Below are 22,449 nucleotides of genomic sequence, written 5' to 3' on the forward strand. Positions count from 1 at the left end.
CACCAATAGAAACCATTATATGTATAGTTACCTGTACTTATATTCACCTGCAGATGGATCATGTGCGAGGGAAAAGAGTACTAGCTCTAGACGCTGAGATTTACTTACCAGGTTGAGTCCATTCTCCATAGAGGGAAGGAAGAATTAGAACCTGAAAGAAGGAAAATGTATTAACTAATAAACATTGAAGTTATTAACAAAAGTTAAACATGCCATGACTGTAACTGAATATTTGAAATATTTATACTTCATTGTTATTTTTATGGAAAATATATAAAAAATATATATTTTTATGAAACCTGTGTATCCACAATATATTCACTTTTACCTCTGTAGGGAATGGTATATTCTAGGGGGCAGGGCTACCTCTATATATACACCACACAAGTAAAAGAGAGCACTCTGCTAGACCGTAGCTAGAGAACATAATCTGATGTGTATAATAAGACTCGAATGACTACGTTATAGCTTTTTCTCTGCTGATAGAGATTTTTGTTTTTTGTTAATTTTCTTTTGTGACGGAGCATGCATGTATATATATGTAAATATTTATGTAAAGCCTGGTGTGTAATTAAAGGTAAAAGGGACCCAAAGTCAAACCCTTCTGTGTTATTTTGAGTCGACCTTACATCGCCACAGGCCTCTCACCTGACTCGACTCATGGAGGACACCTTCCACCATTACACTTCGCGTTGGTTGAGGGGTGCGCTCTATCACACATTACTTCTAAATGATTGTGGTGTTCCACGGAGCTGTAAGAGAGAATAGAGCCTTCCTTGTGGTGGACGGAAAGATTGGCTCAAGATATTTCTCCCTCTCTGCGTGACTTTATTGTGCCTGTATACACACGTACACAATCTCTTTCTCAGGATATGTTTTCTGCAACTGCACATAAGCTCTACAAAAATGGGAGAAATGAAAAGTATTTAAACTTTAATTTCTAATTCATTGTTCAGCAGAGAGCAATTGGCGCCAAAATTAAAAAATGCCGCCGCCCACTTACAGCTCCGTAGAGGAATTAAAAGTTTTGATAAAAAATGCATTAATACTCATCAAAACACAGTACGTAAATGCTATAACTGATATTATACATCATGCTTGCAACAATCCACTCAATTAGTACATATAGTTAGTTAAAATATGAGATTTTACACAGAGCTTCTCTAATACGTCTTACCTCCAGCAACGCACAACCGCTACTGGGGGTAGCATGGAAAGCATGTAAGGACAAAGAGGGAGAAAACTGAAGCTTTTGCAGTTGCGTGTGTGTACTACAGGGAATTGTAGTTCAGTCTCAACATGGAACCAGTATATTACATTAATGTGAAAAATGACAAAAAAAATTATATATATATATATATATATCAACTCTTATAAAGAAAAATGAAACCTACACATATTTAGTAGAGCATAATTTTGAGAGAATTCACACATGAGTATTTTATTTTGTTTTCCTTCAATAACTGTTACATCTCTATATGGCACAGAGCGAGGAGAGAGAGAATCAGCAGCTGTACAAGAGTTAATACTTGACTGAATTTACACAGTAGAGTGAGCTGAAACAGACCTGAGGACACAAGTTGGAGCAGTAAGTATTTTGTATTCCTGTGTTGCGGTGTTAATCACTGATATTTTTTATTGGCTGAATAATATCACAGGTTTTTGAGAGTCACTGAGCATGAGCCTGGGTTTGCAGCTGGTGCACTTTTACGTCTCTAGACATTGATTCTGGTAATAACTTTATTTTATGGCTGTAATAACACAGTTCAGTGTGGATTATGAGTGAGACATCATTTGATCTCACACATTCCTCCGGCCCAACATTGAGGTAGTGTGTATGTTTTATCAGCTTTATTTCTTTATCTTTAATGTAGAATCTTGTGGAAAATTGCATCTCAGAAGTTCAGAAGAAGCTTTTTCTCACAAATCAGCATTTATTGGCTGAAAGCTGTCAGTAGGAAGCCATCCTTGTGGCTTCCTAAAGATGTTTGTTTCAAATGATTGTTTTGAAGGCTGAGCTAATATGTCTTACACAAATTTAAGACATTTATGTCTTAAATTTTCCCCTGATATGAATTATATAGATGGTTCCTGCCCTACACGACTTGACTGAACACTGCTCGGCACTGGCAGGGTTCCCCGTGATACGGAGCTGGTGATGTGGCAAAACCCTGTCTCTAACATGAATCACTGGCTTTGAAAACCACAACAATGGTGGCAGTAAAGTCAGGTGCTGTTTTCTCATCGTGCATTCTTGTGTTGTTTTAGTTATTCGGACAGAACACAGCTCCATGCCCATGTTCTCAAACATCAGTTTTACTTGTCCAGCTTTCACTGGAAGTTTTCATCGGCCATCGCCCCATGGAGCATATAATACCAATCAGAGCTCTGCAGAGTTTACATGTCACCATTTAATACCTATTCTGCACAGTTAGAACACGGAGCGAGCTGGGACTGAAATCTTACATGGTTCCTGTAGGAGTGGCCAAGGGTCATCCTGGTGCAGGGGGCCTGCGGTACCTCCATCCATCCATTATCTGTAACCGCATATCCAATTTAGGGTCGCGGGGGGTCCAGAGCCTACCTGGAATCAGTGGGCGCAAGGCGGGAATACACCCTGGAGGGGACGCCAGTCCTTCACAGGGCAACACAGACACACACACATTCACTCACACCTACGGACACTTTCGAGTCGCCAATCCACCTGCAACGTGTATTTTTGGACTGTGGGAGGAAACCGGAGCACCCGGAGGAAACCCACGCGGACACGGGGAGAACACACCAACTCCTCACAGACAGTCACCCGGAGCGGGAATCGAACCCACAACCTCCAGGCCCCTGGAGCTTTGTGACTGCGACACTACCTGCTGCGCCACCGTGCCGCCCGCCTGCGGTACCTGTGTTTGGCAAAAGAAAGAAGCTACGTAAATATAGTCTGACATTGTATACGAATATATTTACCTGGACGTCTACAAGTGAATGCATGCTTATGATGTAATAGTTTCTGTAGTTTGCTTGTCCATCTGCCTTTAAACTAATTACCTGTTGGTTTAGCCCAGGGTGGGCTATAGTATATTTAAAGGCAGGGGCGCACACTATGGGGGGAGACTGACTGGACAGTGTTTTACTGCAGAGTTGTTATGGAGATATGAGGTGGTAGCAACTATCCCATCATAGTATTAAACTCTTACAGTGTAATTAATGTAGATATTGTATATATATTGTTTTATACATTTGTTGTATATATGTGTTTTGTTAGTTTTCATTTTTTGTAGCGTCACAATAAACATTACAAAGGGAGGTTTACTTGCCTTCCAAGCCTTTTTACACCTCATCAACATCTCTTTCAGGTAACTTCCTGACCACTCCTCCACACTAGAAATTCTAAATATTTTGTTTAAACGTTAGATTTAATGGAGGTCTGACTTTATATGAAAGGTAATCATCTATGGACTTTGAATTTAAATAAAATACAGTTTGCTGAAATAGATGTTGGAGTATAACTGAATAATTTGAAGTTACATCAACTACAAAACCATTTGAAAAATGTCTAAATATTTATAACTGAACAAGGGAATTTTATTGGTATGAAAATGTAATTAAGCTGGTTAATCAGCCTATGTGTTGATTGAACAATAAATCTGGGTCAATTATGACGCTGTAGGGACTACTGAACACTTATGAACAATATTCACACACAGACACTGTGTTAAACTGACCGTTCCATATGCCCTTTAAGTCAGACTGAATGGAGGACACTGTTGAGGTTCACTAAGCAGTGAGTCAGCTCTAGGTCAGCTCTTTAGAGGGGAGAGTGGTGATCCATTTTACGGTAAGTTTCCCTCTGGATTTTTGGTAAAAAATCAAACTCGCCTCAGCGTTCTCATTTGAACTTCTACACTGGTGACCCCGACGGCTTTTTTGGGGTTTTGGGAAGAACAGGCCACCATTTGGTTCATTCAAGCTGAGGCCCACGCATCCGACAGCACCCCAGCCCACTACTGCTCTCTGTTTCTACCATGCATGTTTCAGATAGCGGCTGTTAGCGGCTACAGGTGCCGGCCGTTCCAGCAGCATGCTTTTCCTTACAGATGCTGACTCGAGTGTACTGCCCGCTTCAAAATTGGAGGTGGAGTCCCGGGGCGTAGATCCACTGCTGGAAGCAGCCAATGGCAGTCCTATCCTCACCTATGGCAGGCGGTCAGTGCCTTTGTGTTTTAATGGGCAGCGGTTTAATGGGGATTTTATCCTGGCCAACGTTTCCACACCACTTCTGGGCACGGATTTCTTGTGCGCTAGTAATCTGCTCATCGATATCAAGAACAGGCGCCTTGTCAACCCAGAAACATTCCGTTCACTCCCATGCTCCCTCAGTTGCTCTGGCTCCTCCAAGTTGTCCAGCAAACTCTCCCCCTATGATGAGTTTGTGCAGCTCCTGGCCAGTTTTCCAGGTCTTACAGAGCCCATGTTCACCGCTCTGGCAAGTAAACATTGGGTCGAGCACCACATCACCACAACAGGCCCACCCGTGTATGCTAAACCCAGATTTTTAGATCCGGCCAAGCTCTCTTTGCTGAAGCCAAGTTCGACACGAGGGAACGCCTTGGCATCTGGCGAAGGTCCAACAGCCCTTGGGCCTCTCCTCTGCATATGGTCCAGAAACCAGGTGGTGGGTGGTGTCCCTGCAGTGATTACCGTCGCCTTAATGACATCACTACTCCAGACCGTTACCTGATTCCGCACATACAAGGCTTTTCTGATCGTTTAGCTGGTACAGTCATATTTTCTAAAGTGGATTTGGTCCGCAGATACCACCAGGTTCCTGTGCACCCTGCAGATGTTCGGAAGACTGCTGTGACCACCCCATTTGGCCTGTTCGAATTTCTTTGCATGCCTTTTGGTCTCAAAAATGCAGTACAAACCTTCCAATGTCTCATGGACAGTGTACTGCATGACCTGCATTTTTTGTTTGTGTACCTGGATGATATATTGGTTGTCAGCACCTGCAGGAACATTTGCAGCACCTCAGAGTTTTATTTGAGTGCCTCAGCCAGCATGGCCTTATTATCAACCCTGCGAAGTGCCAATTTGGCTCACACACCATTGAATTCCTTGGTCATCGCATCTGCAGCGCTGGTGCTGTTCTGCTTACCGCCAAAGTGGAAGCAATCCAAGGTTTGGCCCTCCCCCTCACCATCAAAGCTTTGCAGGAGTTCCTGAACATGATAAACTTTTACCATTGATTTATCCCATGAGCAGCTAGTCTCATGCGTTCCCTACGAAGCGCTTAAGGGTAAACCTGCCAAGCACCTGGTGGACTGGACTGATGAGGGCGCTCAGGCATTCCATGCCTCTACTATGCTGGCACACCCAATTCCGAACACACCTATTGCCATCACCATCGATGCATCAGATTATGCAATATGGGCAGTCCATGAGCAGTGGGTCAATGGTGCTGGGCAACCACTGGCATTCTTCATTCGGCAACTCCATCCAAATAAGCACAAGTATAGTACTTTTGGCAAGCTCCTTGCCCTTTATCTGGCCCTGCATCATTTCCATTTTCTCTTGGAGGACCACCTGTTCATGGCTTTTGTTGACCACAAACCACTGGTATTTGCCATGGCCAAGATTTCAGAACCGGGGTCCACTCGCCAGCAAAGACAACTTGCTTTCATCTCCGAGTTCACTACACACATCCAACATGTCGCCGGGAAGAGCAACCCTGTGGCCGACTGCCTCTCGCGCTCGGTTGCGGCTGCTGTGCATATGGGCATTGATTACTCTGAGATGGCAGCTGACCAGCTTTCCGACCCAGAGATCCGAGCCCTCAAAAGTGTGGTCACCTGCTTGCTGCTAGAGGACATCCCTTTTGGCAATGCTGGGGTGACACTTCTCTGTGACACCTCCACAGACCAGCCCAGGCCCGTCATTCTTACTGGATGGTGTAGACAGGTTTTTGACGCTATACACGGTCTTTCTCATCCCGGTACTAAGGCTTCACCAAGACTGGTGGCAGCCAAATTTGTTGGGCATGGCCTCGAGAAGGATGTGCATGACTGCGCAAACACTTGCATGGACTGTCAGCATGCTAAGGTTATTTAGATTAGATTCAACTTAATTGTCATTATGCATGTACAAGTACAAGGCAATGAAATATAGTTTAGCATCTAACCAGAGTGCAGTAAGCAGTAAGTGCAGAATGTACATATATAGAAGATATAGGCATGAATATGGACAAATGTAAATGTGAAATAATAAATATAGTTTGGCGAGAAATACATGATGTGCAGATAGGGTTGGAAAATGCTATAAACATGATATACAATGGATAAATAAATATTATAAACATGATATACAGATTAATACTAATTTACAGACTAATTTACAGGTTGGGTTACCAAAGGAGGGTTGGGTATGTTTACATTAATTGAATGTGCAGAATATGTGTAACCCAACATAATATACAATTATGTACAGTGTAAAAATAGTATACAGAGAATGTAGTGCAGTCTATGACCAGATTACGGATGAGTATGTGTTATCGGTGGACAGAGTTCAGAAAGAAGACAGCTCTGAGGAAGAAGCTGTTCATCAATCTACTTGTCCTGGTACAGGGGCTCCTGAAGGGCCTGCCAGAAGGCAAAAGGACAAACAAACTATGAGCAGGGTGTGAGGAATCTTTAAGAATGCTGCGGGCTAGACAAAGACAGCGTTTCGTCTGTACGTCCTCAAATGATGGAAGTGAGGTCCGTGTAATTTTCTGGGCCGTATTCACCACTCGCTGTAATGACTTACGGTCAGCAACAGTGCAGTTCCCAAGCCAGACTGTGATACAGCTGGACAGGATACTCTCAATCATGTTGTTGTTGCATGTTGAGTTAAATATGGCCTAATCTTCCTTATGTTGAATAGGGAGAAGCGGCACGATCGAGCTACAGCAGTAACGTGACCTGCGAAGGTTAGCTGGTCATCAACCATGACACGCAGGTTTCTTACAACCTTGGTGGGAGCCACTGATAGGGACTCTAGCTTGATGCTGATGTTGTGGAGAATAGCTTGCTTGGCTGGGAGGACCAGTAGTTCAGTTTTGGATAAATTCAGTTGGAAGTGATGTTCCTTCATCCATGTAGATATGTCAGAGAGGCAGTCAGAGATCCGGGTTGCCACTGAAGTGTCACCTGGAGGAAAGAATAAATAGAGGAGTTTGTCATCTGCATAGCAGTGATAGGAGAAGCCGTGCAATTGTATGATTGGGCCTAGAGAGGTGGTGTACAAGGCAAAGAGGAGGGGACCCAGCACTGAGCCTTCGGGCACACCTGTGGTGAGGTGGTGTCGCACTGATGTTTGTCCAAGCCATGACACATTGAAGGATCGTCCAGTGAGATAAGACTTAAACCAGGAGAGAGCATTGTACTTGAAGCCCATGTCAGTAAGTTTGTTTAGTAAGATGTGGTGGTTGACCGTATCAAATGCTGCTGAAAGGTCAAGCAGGATGAGAACTGAGGACTGACCTGTTGCTTTGGCATCTTTAAGAGCTTCCATTACTGACAGAAATGCAGTTTCCATTGAGTGGCCGCACTTGAAGCCGGATTGGTTAGAGTCAAGAAGGTTATGTTGGGAGAGGAATTTTGTTGCCTGCTTAAAGACAGCTCTTTCAATGATTTTAGACAGGAAGGGGAGGAGAGAGACTGGTCGGTAGTTCTCTACTATAGAAGGAGCAAGAGAAGGTTTTTTGAGTAGAGGTCTTACTTGAGCTTGCTTGAAGATGTTTGGAAATGTTCCAGAGGTTAGTGAAGATTTGATTACATGAGTGGCTGCGGACACAATGGACGGAGCTATGGTTTGCAGTAGGGTGGTAGAAATAGGATCCAGTGGACAGGATGTAGGACAGCCACCTCTAAGAAGATTTGATACCTCGTCTTCTGTGAGAGGAGTGAAAGAGTAGGTTTAGGAGGATTCGAAGGGAGAGCTGGAGGCTGTGTAGAAGGGTCAGAAAACCGGCTGCTGATTGCAGCAACTTTGCTGGTGAAGAAGTCAACAAATGCGTCAGCAGTGAGGTTGGTTGCAGGGGGTGGAGGTGGAGGGTTCAGCAGAGACTTGAAGGTTGAAAACAGCTTCCGGGTGTCAGTAGCGTTGTTGATTTTGTCTTGGTAGAATTTCTTTTTTGCAGAGGTGACCTTTGATGAGAAGGCTGAGAGCAGAGATTGCAGTTGTGTCAGGTGTGATGGGTCTTTTGTTTTTCGCCATCTCCTCTCAGCAGCTCTGAGGTTAGTGCACATTGATCGAAGGGAGTCAGTAGGCCACGGGTGGGGCTGCATGGGTCTTGCGGGTCTGGTAGACAGAGGGCACAGGCGATCCAAGCAGGAGCTCAGTGTTGTGCAGAGTGACTCTGTGACATCATTGACCTCAAGAGGTGAGTAGGTGCTGGGGGGTGGGAGAGCAGAAGTCACAAGGGCAGAGAAGTGGGTGGGAGATAGGTTGCGGAGATTGCGCCGGAAGGGGACAGGGGGAGCAGACACAGTGCGTTGCTGAGAGAGACAAGCATTGAGCTGAATAAAGTAATGGTCAGAGAGATGTAACTTTTACAGAGTTAATTAAGCAGTGTTTGGTGAGAATGAGATCAAGTGCATTACCTGCTTTGTGAGTTGAAGGGGTGCATACCTGCTGTAGCTCAAAGGAGTGGGTCAGAGAGAAGTAATCAGCAGCGGCCGGAATGTCTAGGTGGATGTTCATGTCACCGAGAATGAGCATGGGACAGTCATGTTCAGGGATGGAAGAAAGCAGGGTATCTAGTTCAAGGAAATCACCCAGTTGCCCTGGGGGACGATATACAACAACCACATAAATTTTTACAGGTGCAGTCATCAGGATGGCATGGAATTCAAAGGAGCTGTATGAGACTGATGATTCGAACTGGGTAAATTTCCATGTGTTGGAAATCAACAGCCCCGTACCACCACCTCATTTACTAGGCTGTGGGGTATGGGGGAATCTGTAGTTGATGGAGAGAGCAGTGGGGGTAGTGTTGTTTTCCGGTTTGATCCAAGTCTCAGTGAGGGCTAGGATGTCTAGCGAAAGATGGTTTGCATAGGCGGAGATGAAGTCTGCTTTGTTTCCTGCAGACTGACAGTTCCATAGACCTATTGAGAAGGAATTGGTAATGGGTGTGGATGTGTGATATAGAGAGCGAAGGTTATCGAGGTTTCGTTTCCGTCTGTGGAAGTAAAAGCGACTGCGAGTTCCAGAGAGAGGAGAGATGGGGTAGGGACACATTGTGGAAGGAGGAAAATTAGGCTTTGTTTGTTTGTTTGGTGGCCACGATTGGGAGACACGTTATGTCTTTACCCCAGAATGTCTTCACACCAGAAAGGCTGAACACAAAGACTGACGCTTCAGAGGGATCATTCTTTTTGTAATAGAGATCTCACACAGCTGTCCTATGTTGGTGATTGATTGTCCCAGCTGAGACCGCCCACTGACAGTTTGGTAGAGAACAAAACGCCTGAGGTAGTGGGCACAGCTGAAACTCCCTCCAGCTGATTGTTTCCCTAATTGAATCGGTAGTGGTACTTAACACCTTTAGAATGGGTTTCAGTTGAGACTTACAGTCAGGTGACTGGAGCCACAACATAGGAAGTCCAGAAGATCAGTTAAGTTGGTAAATAAATACAGAATGCACAAACATGCACTTACTCAGGTTCTTCTGTGTCTGCAGATCCTCACAATCCTCTCCAGGGTGCAGTTATACCTGTTATACACTCTTTTTTTACCACATCTTTTCTGTCTCTCACAAACATAGAGCTTCTGAGCAGAGGGATATTCAAATCAGTCGTGAAGAGTTCTCAGGACGTCAGCGGATAAACACAGACTACCTCAATGTTGAGCCAGAGGAATGTGTGCAATAAAATATTGACTACATGATAAAACCTATATATTGCTCATAATACACACAGGGCAGTGTTATTACAGCCATAAAATACACTTATTATCATTATTAATGTGAAAAAGTGAGGCAATTTAGCTAAAGTTAGCAGCTGCAATCCCAGGCTCACTGCTCAGTGACTCTCAAAAACCTGACATAATAACACTTCAGTCAATAAAACATATCACTGACACAAACAGGAATGCAATTTACTTACTGCTCTTTGTGTCCCCAGGTGTGTTTCAGCTCACTCTGTGTAAAGCCAGTCCAGTGTTACTTGTGTTCTGCTGCTCATTCTCGTTCTCTCTTACCTCCTTGCTCTCACTGCCATAAAATGTCCATACTGGAAAAACTGAGCTAAGATTAAATTGAGATAAATCCACTTCCTGTTTTGATATGGTGTCTAAAATAACTTGCCTGTACCCACTTCTTCCTTTGAAGTGTGCACTATCCCTTCACAATTATGTTCAGATATGTACATATGTAAAACATGCAGCAAATTACTCTGACTGCTTTCCCCACGACCACTGTGGACAATGGATGGATGGAATTACAAACTCAAACTAAAAAATCTTCATGTGTAAATTACATTAATGTTTCACAGTTTTTATAAATAAGCTTTAATAAAATCCATTTGTGTTTATAAAAAAAATACACACAACGTGGGCTATGATTAATCCATAGGTGACTGCGCTCCAGAAAGCCCCTACAGTACCTCCTTGGAGTTGGTCGGCTGTCTCTTCAGCTGCAACAAGGTCTGACTGTGACAATATGAGAGTCTGTCAACTCCACACTGTACCATGTATATATTTATGAGACAAATAGCAAGGAAGAGGAGCTGCTGAACCTGGCCAAGGTAGGAGGGAATAAATTTGTCCTCTTTGCGATCCTACAATCCACTGAAACCCATATGGTTCTTGTAATTGGAGGACTTGTAGCTGGTTTCTCAAGACTTCTCACAAGACAATCTCACGTAGCGTACCATCATAGTGTTTATGACCCACAACTACACTGTTACTCTGAACACAGTACTCATAGTCCACAACGACTGGCACCACCTCCTCATTTGTTTGCTGGATGATCTCTTCTGGGTTGGACTGGATGGGCGGTGTGCTGAGCTGTGTGTGGTGCTGCCAAACCCCGGTCTGTGCCCGACTTTCTCTGTCCTTGTGATTTACTGTTAATTTTCTTGCAGCAAAAATGTCTGTTGCATACCTTTGTGTGACTTGTTACAGTGAAACAATCTCATCTTACATTGTGTAACCACTTAAGACAAAGATCATGTTATTTTGGAAAACAGCTGAAGCTCAATACAGAGTTGTACCATCTGTTTTGTTGAACACAACATTGTCAGCGTAAATGAGTGGAGAAAAAGAATTTGTAAATCAATTCCGAGGCCACAGCTTGAAAATAATAAACAAAATTCCATTAACACTCAGAGGAATCTGGTATCACAATACCAGAGTTCAATTACACATCTCCAAATCCCCAAACACTACAGAATTCATACATTGAATGTGATCTAATACAGTAATTAAATCAAAATCTGAGTGAACTCTCACTCAGTGCTACCACTTCTCTTCTGGGTGAACGCAGTGATATTTCCGGAGAGAACTCTGAACTCTTCCCACACTCTACGGTGTTATGGTTTCTCTCCTGTGTGAATGCGCTGGTGCATTTGCAGATGATACTGTCTAGTAAAACTCTTCCCACACTCTGAACAGTGATACGGTTTCTCTCCTGTGTGAATGTGCTGGTGTGTTTTAAGATTACACTGGTGAGTAAACCTCTTCCCACACTCTGAACAGTGATACGGTTTCTCTCCTGTGTGAATGCGCTGGTGGACTAGGATGTTACTTAGTTCAGTAAAACTCTTCCCACACTCTGAACAGTGATACAGTTTCTCTCCTGTGTGAATGCGTTGGTGTGCTTTGAGACTAACCTGGTGAGTAAAACTCTTCCCACACTCTGAGCAGTGATACGGTTTCTCTCCTGTGTGAATGTGTTGGTGTGCTTTAAAACTAGCGTGTTGAGTAAAACTCTTCCCACACTCTGAACACTGATACGGTTTCTCTCCTGTGTGAATGCGCTGGTGTGTTTGGAGATGACCTTGTTGAGTAAACCTCTTCCCACACTCTGAACAATGATATGGTTTCTCTCCTGTGTGAATGTGTTGGTGTGCTTTGAGACTAGCCTGCTGGGTAAAACACTTCCCACACTCTGAACAGTGATATGGTTTCTCTCCTGTGTGAGTGTGCTGGTGTGTCTTAAGATTACACTGGTGAGTAAAACTCTTCCCACACTCTAAACAGTGATACGGTTTGTTTCCTGTGTGAATGTGTTGGTGTGTTTTAAGATTACACAGGTGCGTAAAACTTTTCCCACACTCTGAACAGTAATAAGGTTTTTCTCCTGTGTGAATGCGCTGGTGTATTTGTAGATTACACTGCTGAGTAAAACTCTTTCTACACACTGCACAATCATATGTTTTCCATTTGTTTTCACTTGTCTGAGTTTTTCTGTCAGATGTGTGAGTGTGGGGTGTAGCCAAAAATATTTCCTGAGAACTGGAGCTTTTGCCCTCCATATCCTCACATTTAATCCCTCCTGATTTCAACATTGTGTTATATTCCACTTGGAAATGTTTCTTGATGCACCTGTGGAAAACTCTGGAACTGTCTTGAACAACAGGAGTCAGTAAATATTTCCAAAGAGATGGTCTTCTGTCCTGGAAGACGGTAAAGAAACAAAGATAAATTAGTTAAATTGACCCTCTCTTGGTTCTCTATTGGTCTGATTGGGGCAGCTGTGTCCTAATGGTTAGTGAAGCAGGTTTGGATCTGGAAGGTCGCTGGTTTTATTCATTTAAGTGATTAAATAATAGTTTTAAAACAGAAATACATTTTACAGTTTAAAATTATTGTGTTAATAATTAAGGCATTCATTCCTGCAGTTCACCCATTCTCAAGAAAACCTACAAAAAACTCATTTATCCCAGGATATGATGGAATATTCCCCAATGTGTATTCAGACTGGATTTAAATGTGAACACAACAATAAAATAGCAAGCTTTTTTTGTGAAAGTTTCCACAAATCAGAAATTGTCTACAAGTGATATTTCAATCCTATGCTATTTTAAATGGCATTTCAATGTCAATCCCTCCAACTCATCGTGTTAGTGTCAAAGCACATTAATAATCAGTTGATAAACTAAAATATATTTGTGAAATGTTTCACAAATCTGGGAAATTAATTCCCCTATTATTTCTCAATACATAACCAGTTATCAAAGTTTTATGAGTTAATGCTGTTTTCACCAAAACCATAACTCCTGTATATTTACACATGTAAAATTTAAACAGTTTTTGATAATTTTGTTCAAATCAGATATTGCCAAAAAAAAAAAAAAAAAGGAAATATCCTTACTATTGTAAGTAATTACAGCATTTCAAAGTCCAAACCCCCAAATAGTCAAATCTTCGTGCCACAAATATTTATAAATTGCTGACAGACCAAAACATATCTGTGATATATTTCACAAATCAGGAACATAAGTTTGCCTCTTTCTAACTAATCATTACACATAAAACGTGAATACAAATGTATAAATAATTTAAAAACACCTATTGTTGAATGTTTTCACAAATCAGAATGCCTTAAAAAAAAGGACATTTTCAACTGTATTATTAGTGTAAATAGCATTTCACAGTCAAACAATTCAAATCATATATTTTAGTGATGTCACCAATATTAATAAAGGACTGACATACTTTTGTGAAATATTTCACAAATCAGGAAAATGTTCATTTATAAAAATGCATTTATGAGCCACATTATAACAATACAATATTAACAAGAGCGCTGTTTTATAATTATAGCTCTGTAGAGATGAAAAGATATTAAACAACAAAATACATAAATAAAATATTGCAATGTATGGCATTGCTGGTAATCCGAGTTGCTGAGTCTAATAAACATAATAAAAGAAATTGACTTATGTAAGTACAACCTATATGACAAACTTTTTTTTGAGATTTGTATATTTGTTTTATCACTTAGTAGTGGTAGTAGGGCTGGACGATATGGCTAAAATTCATATCACAATAGAATTCTTAAATTTGGTCAATATAATATAATTCTGATATTGATTTAAACAATATAAAAGCCTCTGGAAATCTTCCAAGAACATACAAATAATCAACATGACATCACCATTTTAAAACCATATAATTGTTATTGAAACATTTTATATTGCAATATAACATTTACATTTATGCATTTGGCAGACGCTTTTATCCAAAGCGACTTACAAAAGAGGATCTAACATTCAAACTACAGCACAATTTATACAAAATACCCTACATTGAGTGCAATATGCCAGGAAGTAATAAGTGCATTAAAGAAAGACTTTCAGAGCAAGAGATACTCTCGGAAGAGCTGGGTCTTCAAGGATTTCTTGAATACAGAGAGGGTTTCTGTTGCTCTGATAGTGTTTGGAAGCTCGTTCCACCAGCATGGTACCAGAGATGAGAATAGCCTCGACTGACCTGTACGGGGGGTTGGCCGTGTTAGTTGGCGCTCCTTTGAGGAACGGAGAGGGCGGGCGCTAACGTATGGTTTTAAGAGTCTATTGAGGTAGACGGGAGCAGAACCAGTGAATACTCTGAAGGCCATCATTAGTGATTTAAATTTGATGCGAGCAGCTAAGGATAGCTAATGCATCTCAACTAATAGGGGCGTGACATGTGCTCTTTTAGGCTGGTTGAAAACCAGGCGTGCTGCAGCATTCTGGATCATCTGTAGCGGTCTCACAGCACAGGCCGGAAGACCTGCCAGGAGGGCGTTGCAATAGTCTAGACGGGAGATTACTAACGTCTGAACAAGGAGCTGTGTTGCATGTTGAGTTAGGTATGGCCTAATCTTCCTTATGTTGAATAGGGAGAATATAAATATAATATAAGTTGGTATTGAAATATTATTTTTTTGTCAATTTTGTCTAATAATTTCAACAGCTTTTAAGTAACCTAACAACACTACAAAAGTAGTTTTATTTAATCAAGTACAACAAACAAATTCTACAACAAACTCAAATGTGGGCTATTTTGATTTTCGTTACATTATGGTAGTCATTTATTTGCTTAATTTTTTCTATAGCTTGTGAACAATCCAATATAAGACTACAAAACAATTTGTATTATATAAAGTACATCACATAGACGCAGCAGGTAGTGTCGCAGTCACACAGCTCCTGGAGGTTGTGGGTTCGATTCCCACTCCGGGTGACTGTCTGTGAGGAGTTGGTGTGTTCTCCCCGTGTCCGCGTGGGTTTCCTCCGGGTGCTCTGGTTTCCTCCCACAGTCCAAAAACACACAGATGTTGGTATGTTGGTAAACACAGAGTTGTAAGGTATGTCATGTGGGTTGCACATGATCAATTTTTATAATTATTATTAACTTATTTTTCTTAAAAAAAAAAATCTGCTTTTTGGGCCCAGCAACACTAATGACCAGCAATGCCATATATTGCAAAGAGTATTAAAAATTTTATTTATTTATTATTTTATTGTTAAATATTTTCACCCTTCTACAAAGCAATAATTATAAAACAGCTGATATTACTTGTAGCTCATAAGTCTTACTTCCATGTAAGGAAAGTCTCTCTCTGATCTTTATCTTCAGTAAAACACAATATAAACAAATTGTACAAATACAACTTCTAAAATATACGATTATAAAGACTTATGCATACGACTTGAATTATTACAGGTACGAATTTTAAATTATGAACATGAATTGTAAAGTGAGAAAACACTGTCAAAAATATGTCACTGGACTCACAGTCAAGCTGCATAGAGCAGAAGGCCAATCGATTCAATAGTGCGCGCATGCGTGGTCTGCTGCATCTTGTTTTAAACTGGTGGTAGAGGTGTCAAATGAAAGCTTATGGTGTCACCTTGTGGCCAATATATGCTATTTTATGATTATATGGTATTTACCTGGATTTAAGTGTTTTTATATATTAGAGCCCCATTTTTATGTTTTATTTTATTTTCATGTGGTAACTGATGAATAGAGTGGAACAAGAATTGTAGACAAATAGATGAGAGCTTGGTAGTTTCAGGAAAATCTCAAGAAATGCAGTGATGCCAGGTTTATACAAGTTGTATAGCCACAGATATATTTTAGTAGACGTGATTCGTTTTTCCCCAAAATCATGGATTACACATACACTATAAATCTGAACACTTGACTGAATAAAACTTGGCCCGTTAAAAATCCCAAGAACCAGGTCATTGATTTGATGAATGATTTATAACTTTTGGATGACATTTATTTTTGAACAGATTATTACTTTTCATATTTCTGTGTTTTATATTTTAAAAAGATTCCTCATTAGTTGTCCACATTTTACATAATAATACTGCTCCTATGGAAAGAGGATAATTCCCACTTTGATATCAGACCTTTACACTGTATCTGTTTTATAGTGCGAGACATTTGTGAAGTGAAGAACGTGAAGAATGTAAGGCTGAAACCACCGGTGTGTAGAATTATAAACTTTTAGTTCAGCTGATACCTATATTCATGAAAAGGACACATTTATTAAATGTAACGTCTTCTGAGGGTAGCACAATGGCACAGCAGATAGTGTCACAGTCACCTGGAGGCTGAAGTCCCGCTCCGGGTGACTGCCTGTGAGGAGTGTGGTGTGTTCTCTCTGTGTCTGTGTGAGTTTCTTCCGGGTGACTGTCTGTGAGGAGTGTTGTGTGTTCTCCCTGTGTCTGCGTGGGTTTCCTCCCATGCTCCAAAAACACATGTTGGTAGGTGGATTGGCGACTCAAATGTGTCCATAGGTGTGAGTGAATGTGTGTGTGTGTGTTGCCCTGTGAAGGCCTGGTGCCCCCTCCAGGGTGTATTCCTGCCTTGTGCCCAATGATTCCAGGTAGGCTCTGGACCCACCGCGTCCCTGAACTGGATCAGGGGTTATAGATAATGAGTGAATGAACGTCATCTGAGTTGTATTTAATTTTATTTTGTTCATTTGTTTTTATCTGTAATTTTGTTTTGTTGTAAACTTCCCTGCTTGTGAAATATGAGGTGTATGTGCCTGGAGCATAAAAATAAATAAATTATTATATATATTTAATTTTTCGGTGGTTGAATTATAATGCCAGATAATAGAAACATCCCCATGTTCATTATCTATAATTAAAAAAAGCAGGCAAACCCTATTCAATTTCATGAAATTTAATTTAAAGACTGTTTTATAAGCCATTTAAAATAAAACGTAACCCCCCACCCCATGTTAAATTATAACGTTAAAACAGAGTATACATACAAGTCTTTTATTTCACACAAACTGGTAACACATGCATGTCCACAGAGAGTCTAAGACCTTTTTTTTTTTACTGCAGAGAGCTGCTAAAGAACAGGTGATTGCTGAGACTGACCAGGGAGGTGTAAAGTGTGCTTTAAGCCCGCCCACACTTCCCAATCAAAATAATGAACCGTATACAAAACATAGACTGTATTCTGGTTCCTGTCTTCGAGTGTTCAAACTGAAAATGAATAAATGAGCCGGATTTTCTTTTTCGTTTCTCCCATTCTCCAGTCAGTCCAAGAACCAAACTAATTAAATGTACACAGACCCTGCCACCACCACAAGTTCAAAACAAGACAACGCATATGCACTATATCCAATCAATTGGCCTTCTGCTCTATGCATCTTGCCTGTGAGCCCAATGACGTATTTTTGACTGTTTTCTCACCTTCCAATTCGTGTTCGTAATCTAGAAGTTGTACCCGTAATAATCCAAGTTGTGTGCGTATTTAATCGTATATTTTAGAAGTAATTTATACTAAACAGACTTGTGTGCAAATTAAATTAATATGTACTAAAGTATATGAGCATGAGCACATTTTTGACAGTAATCTTACTGCATAAACACTTTATAAACGAGGTGTAAATATCTTAAACGCGTTTATCTTCAGTAAAACACTGTATAAACGGGGTGTAAATATCTTAAACGCGTTTATCTTCAGTAAAACACGGTATAAACGGGGTGTAAATATCTTAAACGGGTTTATCTTCAGTAAAACACGGTATAAACGGGGTGTAAATATCTTAAACGCGTTTATCTTCAGTAAAACACGGTATAAACGGGGTGTAAATATCTTAAACGCGTTTATATTCAGTAAAACACGGTATAAACGGGGTGTAAATATCTTAAACGCGTTTATCTTCAGTAAAACACGGCATAAACGGGGTGTAAATATCTTAAACGCGTTTATCTTCAGTAAAACACGGTATAAACGGGGTGTAAATATCTTAAACGCGTTTATCTTCAGTAAAACACGGTATAAACGGGGTGTAAATATCTTAAACGCGTTTATCTTCAGTAAAACACGGTATAAACGAGGTGTAAATATCTTAAACGGGTTTATCTTCAGTAAAACACGGCATAAACGGGGTGTAAATATCTTAAACGGGTTTATCTTCAGTAAAACACGGCATAAACGGGGTGTAAATATCTTAAACGCGTTTATCTTCAGTAAAACACGGCATAAACGGGGTGTAAATATCTTAAACGCGTTTATCTTCAGTAAAACACGGTATAAACGGGGTGTAAATATCTTAAACGGGTTTATCTTCAGTAAAACACGGTATAAACGGGGTGTAAATATCTTAAACGCGTTTATCTTCAGTAAAACACGGTATAAACGGGGGTGTAAATATCTTAAACGCGTTTATCTTCAGTAAAACACGGCATAAACGGGGTGTAAATATCTTAAACGCGTTTATCTTCAGTAAAACACGGTATAAACGGGGTGTAAATATCTTAAACGCGTTTATCTTCAGTAAAACACGGTATAAACGGGGTGTAAATATTTTAAACGCGTTTATCTTCAGTAAAACACGGTATAAACGGGGTGTAAATATCTTAAACGCGTTTATCTTCAGTAAAACACGGCATAAACGGGGTGTAAATATCTTAAACGCGTTTATCTTCAGTAAAACACGGCATAAACGGGGTGTAAATATCTTAAACGCGTTTATCTTCAGTAAAACACGGTATAAACGGGGTGTAAATATCTTAAACGCGTTTATCTTCAGTAAAACACGGTATAAACGGGGTGTAAATATCTTAAACGCGTTTATCTTCAGTAAAACACGGTATAAACGAGGTGTAAATATCTTAAACGGGTTTATCTTCAGTAAAACACGGCATAAACGGGGTGTAAATATCTTAAACGGGTTTATCTTCAGTAAAACACGGCATAAACGGGGTGTAAATATCTTAAACGCGTTTATCTTCAGTAAAACACGGCATAAACGGGGTGTAAATATCTTAAACGCGTTTATCTTCAGTAAAACACGGTATAAACGGGGTGTAAATATCTTAAACGCGTTTATCTTCAGTAAAACACGGTATAAACGGGATGTAAATATCTTAAACGCGTTTATCTTCAGTAAAACACGGTATAAACGGGGTGTAAATATCTTAAACGCGTTTATCTTCAGTAAAACACGGCATAAACGGGGTGTAAATATCTTAAACGCGTTTATCTTCAGTAAAACACGGTATAAACGGGGTGTAAATATTTTAAACGCGTTTATCTTCAGTAAAACACGGTATAAACGGGGTGTAAATATCTTAAACGCGTTTATCTTCAGTAAAACACGGTATAAACGGTGTGTAAACATCTTAAACGGGTTTATCTTCAGTAAAACACGGTATAAACGGGGTGTAAATATCTTAAACGGGTTTATCTTCAGTAAAACACGGTATAAACGGGGTGTAAATATCTTAAACGCGTTTATCTTCAGTAAAACACGGTATAAACGGGGGTGTAAATATCTTAAACGCGTTTATCTTCAGTAAAACACGGTATAAACGGGGTGTAAATATCTTAAACGGGTTTATCTTCAGTAAAACACGGTATAAACGGGGTGTAAATATCTTAAACGGGTTTATCTTCAGTAAAACACGGTATAAACGGGGTGTAAATATCTTAAACGCGTTTATCTTCAGTAAAACACGGTATAAACGGGGGTGTAAATATCTTAAACGCGTTTATCTTCAGTAAAACACGGCATAAACGGGGTGTAAATATCTTAAACGCGTTTATCTTCAGTAAAACACGGTATAAACGGGGTGTAAATATCTTAAACGCGTTTATCTTCAGTAAAACACGGTATAAACGGGGTGTAAATATTTTAAACGCGTTTATCTTCAGTAAAACACGGTATAAACGGGGTGTAAATATCTTAAACGCGTTTATCTTCAGTAAAACACGGTATAAACGGTGTGTAAACATCTTAAACGCGTTTATCTTCAGTAAAACACGGTATAAACGGGGTGTAAATATCTTAAACTCGTTTATCTTCAGTAAAACACGGTATAAACGGGGTGTAAATATCTTAAACTCGTTTATCTTCAGTAAAACACGGTATAAACGGGGTGTAAATATTTTAAACGCGTTTATCTTCAGTAAAACACGGTATAAACGGTGTGTAAACATCTTAAACGCGTTTATCTTCAGTAAAACACGGTATAAACGGGGTGTAAATATCTTAAACGCGTTTATCTTCAGTAAAACACGGTATAAACGGGGTGTAAATATTTTAAACGCGTTTATCTTCAGTAAAACACGGTATAAACGGGGTGTAAATATCTTAAACGCGTTTATCTTCAGTAAAACACGGTATAAACGGTGTGTAAACATCTTAAACGCGTTTATCTTCAGTAAAACACGGTATAAACGGGGTGTAAATATCTTAAACACGTTTATCTTCAGTAAAACACGGTATAAACGGGGTGTAAATATCTTAAACGCGTTTATCTTCAGTAAAACACGGTATAAACGGGGTGTAAATATCTTAAACACGTTTATCTTCAGTAAAACACGGTATAAACGGGGTGTAAATATCTTAAACGCGTTTATCTTCAGTAAAACACGGTATAAACGGGGTGTAAATATCTTAAACGCGTTTATCTTCAGTAAAACACGGTATAAACGGGGTGTAAATATCTTAAACACGTTTATCTTCAGTAAAACACGGTATAAACGGTGTGTAAACATCTTAAACGCGTTTATCTTCAGTAAAACACGGTATAAACGGGGTGTAAATATCTTAAACGGGTTTATCTTCAGTAAAGCACGGTATAAACGGGGTGTAAATATCTTAAACACGTTTATCTTCAGTAAAACACGGTATAAACGGGGTGTAAATATCTTAAACGGGTTTATCTTCAGTAAAACACAGTATAAACGGGGTGTAAATATCTTAAACACATTTACCTTCAGCAAAAACAGGTCTTGATTTCTCTCAGACAGACAGCTCTCCTCCTGCTTCTCCCTCACACACACTCTCCACTCCACAACACCCGCCCCCTCTTACACGATTGGCTGGAAAAATCACAAAAGCTGGCCTCCTATTGGCCAGTTCCCACAGAGACAGCGTCCTTAGTCCAGAGGTTCATTTCAATTGGCTGCTTTCCGTCACGTGGTTGCGACGACCCTGGAGCTCCATACAGAGGACAGCAGTGGACCGATCCCACTGATTTCTTTTCTGATCCGATACAGAGTAAAATTCAGGCTGGTATCGGCGATACAGATACATATACATACATTTCCTTTTCAGCTTGGTGATACAGATACTTTGTTCAAATACACCTAATGTGTCTGGTAAATCTAAAACAAGTAGTGTGTTCCAAATCATAGCTTCATATAGAATACAAGACATCAGAGTATTTTTTATTTATTTATTTTATTCATTTGAACAACTCCAACAGCATCAGTGCTTAGCGCCACGTAAATCTCCACATTTTCTCCCTCTGTACCTGGATAGTGCCTGCAGCCCCAAAGGACTGTGTCAGCGACTTTTTTGTATCTTTGTTTTGTGTTCTGTGTTGTGGTTTAACCTGGGGTGTTTCAGAAGGATTGTTGTGTTGTCACAAAATCACAGATCGCGTCTTGGTTGTTTACATGACTCTGTTCACGTTCTGCCATTGTGTCTGTCTACAGACTGAGTGACTGACTGAAGAACAGTGCTGTTCTTAATGATATACAATACCTCAAATCTCAAAGCATCAAAAGTATCAATATTTTTATTTGAGAATCGATTTTAGAGCATAAAGTTCTGGTAGCAGAGATATCGATATTTCAGTATCGATCCACACATCACTAGCAGGAGAAGAACAGAACAAGGGGAGGCACCTTTACTGTGTTCATTCAGACAATATTAGGGGAGAAATGTACAAACACACCGTGTAGTGTGCATTGATTATGTTGTGATTGTGTAGTGTGCAATGATTGTGTTGTGTTTGTGTAGTGTGTTGTGCTTGTGTAATGGAAAAATGCAGATTAACACTAACGAGTAATGATTAATAATAACTAATGGCATAATATATATATGGGGGCGGCACGGGGGCGCAGCAGGTAGTGTCGCAGTCACACAGCTCCAGGGGCCTGGAGGTTGTGGGTTCGATTCCAGCTCCGGGTGACTGTCTGTGAGGAGTT

The 22,449-nt window shown here is 40.3% G+C and overlaps 2 protein-coding genes across 3 annotated transcripts in view; one reads left to right on the top strand and one right to left on the bottom strand.

Annotated features, from left to right (window-relative positions):
* Positions 1 to 22,449, top strand: part of LOC136694213 (zinc finger protein 850-like) — a 159,204-nt gene that overhangs the window by 10,193 nt on the left and 126,562 nt on the right. Inside the window, exon 4 of one of the 2 annotated variants that reach the window (XR_010802154.1) lies at positions 54 to 511. The exons of the other annotated variant lie outside the window; for it this stretch is intronic. The gene's annotated coding sequence lies outside the window, so the exon portion shown is untranslated. Of the gene's footprint in view, positions 1 to 53; positions 512 to 22,449 lie in introns of those variants that run through there. 2 annotated transcript variants of the gene reach the window in all.
* On the bottom strand, positions 10,549 to 21,338 carry LOC136694254 (zinc finger protein ZFP2-like). Its single transcript, XM_066667666.1, has 2 exons — positions 21,229 to 21,338; positions 10,549 to 12,653 (listed from the first exon to the last, which is right to left on the bottom strand). Exon 2 carries the CDS (start codon positions 12,543 to 12,545, stop codon positions 11,568 to 11,570), a length of 978 nt encoding a protein of 325 aa, XP_066523763.1. The 5' UTR covers positions 12,546 to 12,653; positions 21,229 to 21,338; the 3' UTR covers positions 10,549 to 11,567.

Source organism: Hoplias malabaricus, chromosome 4, assembly GCF_029633855.1.
Source record: "Hoplias malabaricus isolate fHopMal1 chromosome 4, fHopMal1.hap1, whole genome shotgun sequence".
Taxonomy (NCBI): domain Eukaryota; kingdom Metazoa; phylum Chordata; class Actinopteri; order Characiformes; family Erythrinidae; genus Hoplias; species Hoplias malabaricus.